Below are 12,307 nucleotides of genomic sequence, written 5' to 3' on the forward strand. Positions count from 1 at the left end.
GGGCAGCCGCGCAGTGCCGTAGGTTTTGGCCTCAGCCTCCAGCAGACGTATCCGAACTGATGACTCAGGTTACTGGCCAAAAACTTTGGAACGTAATTTTAATTTAAAAAAATAAACAACAACTAAAACAAACAAAAACCCCAAAGGAGTTTGCACTGTCTGGAGGACGATGTGTTTATTCTCAGCTTCTGTTGTAAATTCTGCCACTTCTTATTTAAGAACCTCCCCTTGGCTAAGAATTTACCCGATATGGAGACATGTTTGTTCATGGCAGAAGTTACAGTTGTAGTTCTGTGTTAAGAGTACTCGTGAAAAACCTTAACTGTACTGGGGAAAGCCGCTTTAAGAGATGTGGCTTTATTCCTTCACACATCATCATGCAAATGCCACTGGAAGCTGTAAAGATTCAGTCTCCGGTGGTACTGAATATATTCAGATAAGCAAAAGATCTAGAGAGAATCTAAGGCACAGAAATTATCCTGAGAATTAGGAACTGAACTAATGTCATAATTTCAAGAGTAGAAGTAAATTCTAAAATCTCTTCATGATTTTCAATACAGTATAATACATTGCTTTTAAAAGATATATAAAAATGAGATTACATGGAATTAAGATGTACCCTCATAAATATTCATAATTTTTAATTAATCCCTCTGCAATAAGAGTTAAATTTAACTTTGAGTTCTGTCAATAAATTAGCACAACAGATTCTGCTCTGCAGATCTTGTAGAATCTTGACCGTGTAACACCTGCTAAGCCACTACAAACAAGTTATGAGAGCCTGACATATTTGGGAGCTGATTTAATAGCTGCTATCAGGCAAATTTCTAAATGTTTAATTGAAACTCTAAATTTCTCAAATACTGTAAAGAATGAAAAATTGAAAGGAAATTCCTAGGGAAACATCCTTATACCACTTGCAGTATAAGATAGTGTTAGCATTCTTAGGGATTCAAATCATCACATAAAGGTGGGTAGGTCCTTGCATGTTAGAGAGAGGTCTGGTATGAAGGACATAATGACAAATTTTTTGAGAATTCACTTTTAAGAGGGCACATTCATTTGTTTTTCTTCTCCCTGTTTCTGATGTGTTAGGGTTTATTACAGTTTTTGCCCTTTGAACAAATTTTTGTCTTAATTTTGAATCTTATTTTCAGGAAAGAGATCTTTGATGTTGCTCTTAACAAGGTAGAGAGCACAAGGGTTTTCTTACTCAAAACTTCTGGAAACACACAGGAGGAAAACTTCTGTACCGTTAAGGCAACTAGTGCTGAAGCTTTCAAGTAACCTTTTACTAATATTTTCATTGAATATTCAAGTTTCACATTTTAAAAGAAAAGCCACCTGTATAAAAATCCCTTCTGTGTATATGTTCAGAGCTCTTTGTTTCCTTATTGCTTATTGAGCTTTCCGGCGTGGGCTGGTCCTAAAGGGAGCAATTAGAATTAAAAACTGCTATTTCGCAACAAAGGCACAAATTGCTGTTTTTGTGCATTGCAAATCGTCCCTAATACCAACCCACACTATGCAGGATATCAGTCTGGGAGGGTTTTTGCTTTCAGCAGAAGTACTTCATTGAATGTATTTCAATGTAGTAAAAAGTTTATTTCAAGAAAGTTTATTTCAAAGAAGTAAACTTCATTGTATGTATTTCAGAAGGCGGAAGGAAGGTGTAAATTACTTCTGCCATCACTTGAATACATGAAATATAACTTATTTCAGGTCTTATTTGGGCTGCTAAATTATTCTGCCAGCAAGACAACACCTTGAGGGCACAACAAAATCTTTAGCCTAACAGGGAATTTCTGCTACTGTTGCGGCATGCATTGATGAACTTAAGGGGCTTGATATTGTGAGTGGTGACTGATTTAAATTTTCTATTTGGTCACTGTGGTTATATTAAGAATTATAATATAAAATGATACAGCTTCTTTAAGAAAAAATCCAAGAGAGAATCCTGTCTTATATTCTGGAGCATACTGAAATATTGTGGAACTCACTGTTTTTTTCAGGACTGATGGAAGTTTTGTGGTTCATGATGTGCCTTCAGGATCTTACGTAGTGGAAGTTATATCCCCTGCTCATAAATTTGAGCCCGTGCGAGTTGACATAACTTCAAAAGGCAAGATGAGGTGAGCATTTCCTGATTTGCCTCTGTACTGATGAATTTCATGTGCCTGACAGCACAGTACAAGAACTCATGGAAACAGTGCTGTAGATCAGATGCTCCATCTCAGACTGTATGTGTCAGTTTCTTTTAACATCACTTCTAGAAGCACGTTTCTCAAATTTCAAAGTCTGATATCTTTCTTCCTTTCGTATTTATGGCCTGAAATAAGAAAAAGTAGACTTTAAAAGTCCGTCTGTTTGTTTGCTTTTCTTATTTTTTTATGCAGCTACTCTGAAATAAAATCTAGGCATAAATCAGTTAACTGCTTTATTATTTGTTAGCACCTTTTTTTTTCTTCTTCCCTTTTCCATTTCTTTAATAAATGTTCTATCAGGACTTGGCACAATGAACTTTTAAATATTTCTGTTGCACCCCTGTAGGAGACTTGTTACAGTTACTGGTTAATACTAGCAGTTGACAGTTTGCATGTTTTCTGTAGGATTGTTAGCCTGTTTTTATGCTGTGGCCAAACCACTCCTGACTGTATACCTGTAAGTGCAGACTATTCAGTAGTACAGAAAAATCTGTCTTAAGGTGGTTTTCGTTTAAATGAATATGCTTGTAGTTACTTTTTCTTTGTCCAAGCATGCACATAGCATCTTAACTTCTAGGAATACAATCATCAGTGTAAATACTCCAGCAGTGTATTTTGGGGGGGGGGTTAAAAATTGAAATCTCACTGAAAACAGTGAAGTCTGTTTATAATGCTAATTAATATAATAATTTATAATATGATTATAGTATATAATTAAAATATTATAATAATGTTTAAGCTTATAATAATCTCGAACAATTTGTCTGAACTTAGTTTTTTTCCAAACTTTATGTCATTTTTTTCATACTTTGTTAGTATCTTACTGGCAGTAATTAATATGTAATAAATACAAAGATATATACGAAATATTGGGTATAACCTCAGCCTTAGCACTGTTAGTGTGTCTAAGGACTAGTGAGATGACAGATTTGATGTTGAGTAAGTTGCTAGGATACATCTGCAGAGGAAAGTAGCAGGAGGCTTGGCATCTCTACCAGTCCATCAGATAAAAACTCTATAATGAGGAATGCAGTTGAGGAGTCAGAGATGCATGAAAAACGATACTTGGGAAAAATGTCAACAGGGCTTTTTTAAGGAATGTGCTGCCTTAGAAAAATATGCCTTTAAAAGTTCCTAGAAAGAGGAAACAGCATGTGGATAACATGTATTTGGTATGATCTACTTGAAAATCTCAAGTTTTTGAAGAAAATATGTAGTATAAGGTAGGAGGGAAAGACATTCTGTAGATGAGTATTTGGTGAAAAGTTCAGAAGGAATAAATTATTTATGGGCAGAAGTCATCCCTGGAGTTGCACAAAGTAGGTAAATATTCATAAATCATGAGAAATGGGTCAAGAGTGGCAAAGGTGTTAGTACTGAGTAATTACCTAAATATGAGGCCCCAATGAAGAATACTAGTGAAGAACTAGGGAAAAACCTTACAAAGTAATAAAGACCGAGATTCAGTATTGATAAATGCAAAATAATGCACTTATGGAAAAGGTACTAACTTCACATCCAAGTAATTGATGTCTTGAGCAAACTGATTAAAGTACACTGCACTGTTCAAATCTGGACCCTAAACAGCATAGTTTTTCTTGCTCGTTACCAAGGTGACAACAAATGTTTTGCTTTTGATTTCATAAAACATGCTGCTGAGAGAAATCAGCTTTTGAAAAGTGAAGCCTAGCTGACACTGCTTAGCAGATGATTTTGTTTGTAGTATTTTATTAAAACTTGTTCGAATTTTTTAAAATCTTTATTATTTACTGAAGATTCTATGTTTATATTTTCAATTACTTACATTTTGCTTAATAGAGCAAGATACGTGAATTACATCAAACCCTCTGAAGTTGTCAGGCTGCCTTACCCACTCCAGATGAAATCTTCTGGACCACCTTCATACTTTATAAAGAGAGAATCTTGGGGATGGACAGATTTCCTCATGAACCCTATGGTATGTACAGGAAACATGCAAATATTAAAAGTATACTAAGGATCCAAATACAGCTACTTGTGAGAGTACTAAGAATAAAACAGTTGAGGAAAAATGTGCATTTTTCCTTTGCTCTTTTGAGAGGATTGTATTCTTTGTTTTCGCTTGCTTACAAATGGAAAGTTTTTCTGTGACATCTCCTCCCCTATATACCACTGTTAACGCACGTCCTCTGAAAATAGCCCGTAGTCTCCTCCTTTGACCATGTGATGCTGTTCTAGTAGTGCAGAGATCAACATGTTGCAAAATTGTAATTGCAACAGGTGTAAGAGAGAACAACCATTTGCTTTATTGGTCCAACTTTGAAATCTATTATTTAAAGCACAATAGTCCCTTATCAGGTTTCTTTCCTGACAAGTGGATTAATGTTACTGGCGTACTGATTCAGAATGCAGTAGTTCTAGAGTCTGGCTGTTTCGTAGATCTTAATTTTATTTTAGTAGGTCTAAAAGTGTTTAGAGCTGAAGAGGTATTTTCCTGTTTTCTCTGTAGGTGATGATGATGGTTCTTCCATTACTCATATTTGTGCTTTTGCCTAAAGTTGTCAACACCAGTGATCCTGATATGAGGCGGGTAAGTATGTTTAATTGGTGCATCTGTAGAGACCAAAGATAATGAGAATTCAGGGCACAGAAAGTAATAAAAACAAAACTGTGCTTTAATAGAAGGCTTAATGGGCATCATTTATTCAGCTGATACATTGCTGCTGTTTTAACAACGCGTCATTTAGTAAGTGTCAAGTGTGTTGCGGAGAGTGGTGTGTATGATATGGAGTCTTAATGAAGTCATTAAATTATCTGATTTATTGTCCTTTCATCATGCAAAATGCCAAATAGCAGAAGGCTAGGACAAAGTGGAGATTCAAGGTGTTTGCTAAATCTTTTCTTTTTACAAGTATTATTTGTCTGTCATGGGTGGCTGCTTTTTGAAGGCTTGGTTAACTAAAAACTCCTTTTTGTGTAAATGACCACTGTCTTCAGTAGTACTTTATAGGTGTCTGAGGTTTTTTTGGGGTTCTTTTAAATAAGTAATAGCTTTAGAAAGCATATCAGAGCTGTGTAATGCTCTTTTGGCTATAGTTTGATTAAAAAACAGATACAAAGATATGCTAGGTATTCATGGCATGTTCTTCAAACTAAACTGAACTCTGGAAGTTGAATTTTAAAAAAAGATAGTCACATATTTCTTACTTTTTTCAGTGATCTGACACTGCTTATGGACAGGCTGTTATGATGGTAAAACCATCAAAACTTCTGATGATTTAGTCCTTATGATAAAACTGATAGGACTTCTTAAGGAGAAATTTACCTTTAAAGAGTAGAAAAAAGTTGTTTTTAAGAACTAAATTGCAATGGCATTCTCTAGATGACCATGTATTAAATTGTTAAGTGTTAACCTGTGGAGTATATGGAGCTTGTATAAGGTTTTTCAAATTAACTTGTTTTCCTTTATGGAATCAGCACAGTACTAGTTTGTATAGAAAGTTTAATGATTTAGTAACTGTGCTTGTTGTAGGGGTGTTAACTACAGGTATAGTGTAGAGGCAATAGTAACAAAGGCTACTAAAATGCCTTGAAAGCACTTAAAGATCCAGCATTCTGAATGGGAGAAGAACAAGGTGACAATCCCACATGAAAGTCACAATTGCTATAAGCATTATCCCATTGTGGATGTGCAATTCAGCTGTTATATGCTTTAAAAGTACTTCAAGACTGGTTTATTTTAAAACATGCTAATTCATCTCAGAGAACCACTATGCTAAACCCCAAAGTTACATTAAGCTTATCTGGATATACGGTCTTACATTAAAATCATTTCTTTCTTGAAGGAATGAAAACTCAGCTGCACTACTCTAGTAGCTTGGTGTCAGAAAGTAGGGCAAGAAATATATCTAATCCCTTTAAACAGCATCAAAAATTTGTTAATTTGCTACGAATAATACTAATTTGAAAAAAAAAAGTGTGACATCTATGAGAACACAGATCCGAATATCTAAACAATAGCCTAGATTTTAATATGGAGGAAAAAAGTGCTGAAAATAAATAATTTTTATCTTTTGGATTTTTTTTAATCAGATGCTTGCCCTGTCAGACTGCTTAAGACATGGTTACCATTTTCCATACACCACTGTTTTTAGTTTTGGGGTTTTATGTTTCTTTGTGTAGCTGGGTGTTTAGCTGTGGTTGCATAAAACTGTGTAGCAATATGTATCCTGGAGCACTACAAAAAGTAAAACAGTACTGGAAAAATTGGGTATCCTTCTCATACAATCTTTCAACTGATGCCTTAGATACAGCCAGAATTGTTACAAGCTATTAAGATTATCTGATCTTTGCGTGCAGGAAATGGAGCAGTCAATGAACATGCTGAATTCCAACCATGAGCTGCCAGATGTGTCTGAATTCATGACAAGACTTTTCTCTTCAAAATCTTCCAGCAAGTCTGGTGGTAGCAGCAGTAAAGCAGGGAAAAGTAGTTCTGGAAAAAGGAGGTAGTTAAGTCTTCCTCCTAAGTCTGAGTTTGCACAGCTGTTTGTTATCATGTGGTGTCATGTTTATTTGTCTTGAAAGATCAAAAAGCCACTACTGTAAACTTTAACCAGGCACAACATACATTATGCTACAAGTGTGGTTTGTAGCTTTTTTTTAGACTGTATAAGCTGTTTTGTACTTGACAGTAAGCAAAAGAGGACATGGCTTCAATACTGTACCTGTATAAAGTTATTGATGATACTGAATTAACTATATTGTTCTGTAGAGAATTAAAATAAATTATACAATGTGCTTCACAGTGATGTCTTAAGACAATGTATAAAAAATTTCAAAGGTAATAGAAGTGGAATTCAGTTTTAAGATGTCTTTAATGTTTTACACTTGCTGTTGAGTTCTGAAATGAACTAATCATCCTTTCAAAATTGAGTTGTGAGTTTACTAAGTAATTTGCTGTATCAGCTTGTCACATGTTAACATATAAAATCATTTTATTTTATGCTGTTTGCTGCCTGTACAATTTACAGAATCGCAGAGTGGGTAAGGTTGGAAGGGACCACAGTGGATCCTCTGGTTCAGTCTCCCAGTCATGTTCATTCTAGAGCACATGGCAGGGGATTGCATCCAGATGGTTCTTGGATATCTCCAGTGAGGGAGACTCTACAACCTCTCTGGGCAATCTTTAGTTCAAAGATTTTCCACTATGTATTGCCCAGTTTTATTCTGATCTATTTTCTGCTAAAAACTTTGGGAGGAAAAAAAGCAAAGTATCTTGCGTGAGAAAGTCATTTAAGCTGTCAAGATCTTGGATCTTTCTTTTCTAGATTACATGTATCATTTCTGCAACACTTAGGCTTCTTACTGTTTTTCTGCATGCTGTGCTTTCAACTTACCAGTGGTATGATTTGAGGCCAAATACAGAATTTTAAATGAAGTTAAAATTAACTCATTTTAAAATGAAAGGAAAGAGCTTAAGGTGTAGTAGGAAGGCAAATTCTGCTCACCTTATAAATTATGGTCCAAAGTATATGGCTGTCGAGGAATTCTAAGTCACTGGCAGAACTTTGTTCTTCAAGCATGCCTGTATATCTCTTATGCAGTATCTTTTCAAGCTACCCAGAGAAAAGCTGAAAAAACTGATTGTTTTTCACTAGTTAAACATTTGCAAATTAAAATGACAGCAATACTTGCCAAACCCTATTAGCAACAGTCAATAAATTATTTTTGTTCAGCATAAATGCTGTTCTTCATGTTTACAATTTGTAGCTTCTTGGGTAACAGTGTCCATGCAGTGTAGGTAATGTATATCTGCTTCCAAAAATGGTCTTTAACATTCACTCACAGTACATCTGAAGTAAAATCAATTCTAATGCATTTATTTGTTCTGCCATACACACAAGAGGGCTATAAATTTTCTTAGAATACATATTTAGTAGTTTTGCTGGGAAACATAAAAGTTGCAAAAGAATAAATACTCATTCATAAGATTAAGTCAATTTTTAAGATGTTGGAGAAGAAATAACCCAATGTTTTCTGTGGACAATGAAAGATTTCAGTCTGCAAAGTAAGCTGCACATTTTTGCTCTCTTTTTGTTTTGCTTGAATGGTCTTTTTGCTTCACATATTAAGTAAAGTATTTTTAGTGGGGACAAGAGGACATTTGGATATACTTGCTGGAAGGATCTACTGAAATAAGTGTCAAGTTGCACTGGTGAAGAAAAAAAACCAAATCATAAAAAAAAACCCCAAAAAAACCTACTCCTCTTTCAGCAGTATCTTACTGAAAAATTTAGATGAGAAACAGGAAGCAGTTCTTTGAAGATGGAGCAATTAGCATTGTTACTGTGCTGTCCTGGAAAGTACAAGCCATGAGTTACTTTTGTTTAACAGTAATTGAAATAACAACTGGATTGCATTAGATTGTATTTAATCATACTCTTGCATTTTTCCATGTTACAAAGGTAAGAACTGCCTTCTTTCATGGTGTCTGTTCATGTTCTTGATTTGTCTTCAAGGGGGAACGGAGAATTCAGGCCATGAAAAGATGAAAATCTTTATTAAGAGTTCAGAGTGAAAAAGTTCACAGGAATTGTGAGGATCCTAGTAAAACTTTGGAAGGAGCATATGGAATATTCAACACTTTTCTTTTTCTTAGGACTTTGTATATGAAGGTTGAGGCAGTTTCTTTGTGCATCAGGATCAGATGCAGTGTCCCTCTCTCAGAAACCTGTTACCAGAAAAATCCAAACCCAAAAATCTTGTACATTATTCACCTCCTTTTCAGACACCTTTGTGATAAAGTGATTTGTAGAAGTGTTTGTCTACTGCTGAACTACTGCAAGTTACATTTTTTTTTAAATTTTAGAGCTGGAATCTGTGTGTCAAGTGAGCAAAGAGGTTCTAGCCAGAGTGTGTTGGTCACTTATGGTCAGTTGGTCATTGTTGTAGTTTAACCTCAGCTGATAGCCCAACCCCACGCAGCTGCTCACTCACTTCTACCTGGTGGGATGGGGAGGAGACTCAGAAGGTCAAAGAACGCTTGTGGTTTGAGATAAAGAGAGTTTAATAGGGAAAGCAAAATCTGCACACACAAACAAAGCAAAACAAGGAATTCACAACTTCCCATGGGCAAGCAGGTGTTCAGTCATCCCCAGGACAACAGGGCTCCAGCAGTGCATACTTGGGAAGACAAAGTCATCCCTCCAAACGTCCCACTCTTCTTCCCCCCACTCTGTATGCAGAGCATGATGCCATATGGTCTGGAATACCCTTTGGTCAGTTGGGGTCAGCTGTCCTGGCTGTGTCATCTCCCAACTCCTTGTGCACCCCCAGGCCCCTTGGTGGTGGGGTGAGTGAGGAGCAGAAACACCTTGCTCTGTGGGAGCACTGTGCAGCAGTAATGAAAAGGTCTCTGGTTATCAACTCTGTTTCCAGGAAAAGTCCTAAACATGGCCCCATGCCAGCTACTGTGAAGGTTATAACTCTACCAGAGTTAAAACCAGCACTGTCAGTTAAAGTTGTAATGTGGCCTTGGGCTATCAAAATGCCACTAGGCAAAACTTAGTTGATCCTGTAGCACTTACTATTATAATACAAGGTTGACTTTCTGCAGAAAATAGTATTTGCTGTTCAGTTTTATTTTCTTACAGATTTTTAGGAGTCAGTCTTCTGTGTTAGGTCTGACATCTCTATTTTAAAAAAAAAACTATAGCTGCCTTTTAGTGAGACTTCTTGAGATAACATAAGGCTGACTGTAAATGGAAGCAACTTAAATGGAAATTAAAGATTTACAGAATCTACTTGGACTACAGACAAGCTGATTTCCTTATTGCCAAAAGGAGGAAGAGACGCTCCCTCAGCTTGGACTGGGTAACCCTGCTGCCTTCTGATTACAAGTTCTGGTACTTCTCGGCCTTTGTCATGCATCGATTTAACAAGAGAAATTGGTTCATCAGTCTGCTGGAATTCTCTTATGTTTTAGAAAGTTAAATCAGCTCACAGAAGGATCAAAGAAATCCCAGAGCCAGCAGAACATAAGCACCAGAAATGTTCAGTCAAGAGGCAGGAATTCTCTGTTTCTGGCAGTGAGAGTGAGTAATACAGTAAGTTCACTGCATCTTGAGGGTTTGTCGCTGAAGAGCTCATTTAGCCACGTTCTGAATGAGTGGGCAACTGAGTTTATGACAAGACCATGTAGAAGGGAGAGGAGACATACCTTGCTGAATCCTGTTTTAGCTATTAGTCATTTAAGATGGTCTGGAAGGTGTTTAGAACAGTTTGAAACAATTTTATCAATTGCATCATTAAAGATGCTCACATTCTTCACATGCAAGGAAGAAATGTAATGTCGGCTACCTCCCCTCACTGTTTTAAATGAAAAAATACTTGGTGCTCTTTATCTTTTTGATGATAATGGCCCTGTAAATAGGGTTCGTATTGCTTCAGAGAGACAGGCTGGCTTGTGATTAAGACTTGTATTTGTGAAGAGGACATTAGGATCAAGTGCTTTGGGTTCTGATGCAACTGTCAGACTGAACAAAACATCTATTATTTCTGTTTCAATTTCTTGTTTATGAGTTATGAGAAGCTTGTCTCATAAAAGTAATTGTGAAGATAAATTTATTAGTGAATATTGGGTACTCAGATAGTATGGCTATGAGCTTACTGAAGAAAATCCAGTATGTAATCATCTTAAAGAGCACCTTTGTTAAGCATTATTATGTAGGTCATTATATGTATCTGTTAAAGCAACCTATTTAAGTAACTGCATGTTAAGATTTCCAAAACAATTTAGGCAATTTAAGTACATATTATTTTCCAACTTAGTGAAAAGTGTATTAAATCACTAAGAACCATTTAAACATCTCCACTTGGGTGTTAATGTACCCTTAATTGCATAAAGGTCATGTGTGATCAGTAGCTCTAAGAGGGCAAAGTTTCTTTTACAGTTTGTTAAAAGGACCCTATTTTTACAGGCTAACAGTGACAGCAGTACCTTAAAGTACTAAAAGGATTAATTTGCATGTTTAATTTGAATGTTTAAGCATGTCTGACCTTAATTCTGCTGCTACTGGTAGTTAGTAGATAGTGAATTTGTGTTCCTACAATTTTGTGTTTCATTTGAGACTTATTTCTTTTAGGAAGATAACCAATTTAAAATAAATAATAACAAACCCTTTGTGATTTTCATTCTGTGTCAGAATAAAATTTGGATATGTGTGGCTATATATTATGCTAATTTAACAAACTGAAGGAAAATGGAAATGTTTACATGTACTGTTGATGGGCTAAGGAATACAGAAAGAGCTTAATATGTTAAACTTCAAATCAGTGGAAAAGCAGATTTACTGAACAATGTTAAAAAGTTAAAAATATTATATATGCACATTTTGCACATTCTTAGGCATGAAAAGCACAAGATGCGCCTGTGGTGTGCAGGGCACTGGGAAGGTCCCACTTAGTAGGCTTAACCATGGTCTATATCTCCAAAGGCTTGTTTCCCAACCAGGAGCTGGCACAGAGGCCAGCTTGGCAGGAACAGCCCCTGTGCGTGCTGTGCTCTCCAAAACAGAGCAGAGACACTGCGGCTCAGGAGTTGTTTATTGCCTGTGCTAGCTTTGCTACCATATCCAGGAATTACTGGGAGGGGAAAGATAGTGTTGTTATTAGGCATATTTCAAAAATGTATAGATAGCTATTGCACAAGCTTAATACTGTGAATAAGCCGATTCCCATATCCAGGGAAGTTCTCTGGCAGTGTTTCATTTCGTAAGATACTTGAAGCTATAATTAATTGTGAGGAGAAAAATTTGGAGAAAGCCCCCAAAGGTAGAAAAAAATTTAAGTATTGCTGTCATGGCGTATTTAACTCAAATATTAAGGTTTGCAAAAAACTGTAGCTGGAAGATGTTTCCACACACTTTGGTGAATATAGTGTTGGCGGTAGACAAGTGAGCAAATGAGCTGTAGTCCCAGCCTTTCGGAGAGCACCGACTTCTTTGCCTATTTGGTATTTGCCAAATGATATTTGCCCATTACCCATGCAAGTGAAGAAAAAGCAGTTATCCCATGTTTCTTTCCATCTAGGAAAGATTGCTATACCATTCAAGAGATCAAGT

At 36.2% G+C, this 12,307-nt stretch overlaps 1 protein-coding gene across 1 annotated transcript; it reads left to right on the forward strand.

Annotated features, from left to right (window-relative positions):
- Positions 1 to 249: 249 nt before the first annotated feature.
- EMC7 (ER membrane protein complex subunit 7) lies at positions 250 to 8,671 on the forward strand. The gene is made up of 6 exons (XM_017741631.1): positions 250 to 293; positions 1,158 to 1,283; positions 2,013 to 2,132; positions 4,023 to 4,161; positions 4,693 to 4,773; positions 6,543 to 8,671. The coding sequence occupies exons 1-6, from the start codon at positions 250 to 252 to the stop codon at positions 6,693 to 6,695; spliced, it is 663 nt and encodes a 220-aa protein (XP_017597120.1). The 3' UTR covers positions 6,696 to 8,671.
- Positions 8,672 to 12,307: the final 3,636 nt, after the last annotated feature.

This window comes from Corvus brachyrhynchos, unplaced genomic scaffold (genome assembly GCF_000691975.1).
Source record: "Corvus brachyrhynchos isolate BGI_N302 unplaced genomic scaffold, ASM69197v1 scaffold115, whole genome shotgun sequence".
Taxonomy (NCBI): Eukaryota; Metazoa; Chordata; class Aves; order Passeriformes; family Corvidae; genus Corvus; species Corvus brachyrhynchos.

Excerpts from the sequence above, each read along its gene's own strand:
- EMC7 (XM_017741631.1), top strand. The coding sequence starts at position 250 with ATGGAGACATGTTTGTTCATGGCAGAAGTTACAGTTGTAGTTCT. Across the intron at positions 294-1,157 it reads GAAGTTACAGTTGTAGTTCT|GAAAGAGATCTTTGATGTTG; the intron begins GTGTTAAGAGTA and ends TCTTATTTTCAG. Across the intron at positions 2,133-4,022 it reads ACTTCAAAAGGCAAGATGAG|AGCAAGATACGTGAATTACA; the intron begins GTGAGCATTTCC and ends TTTGCTTAATAG.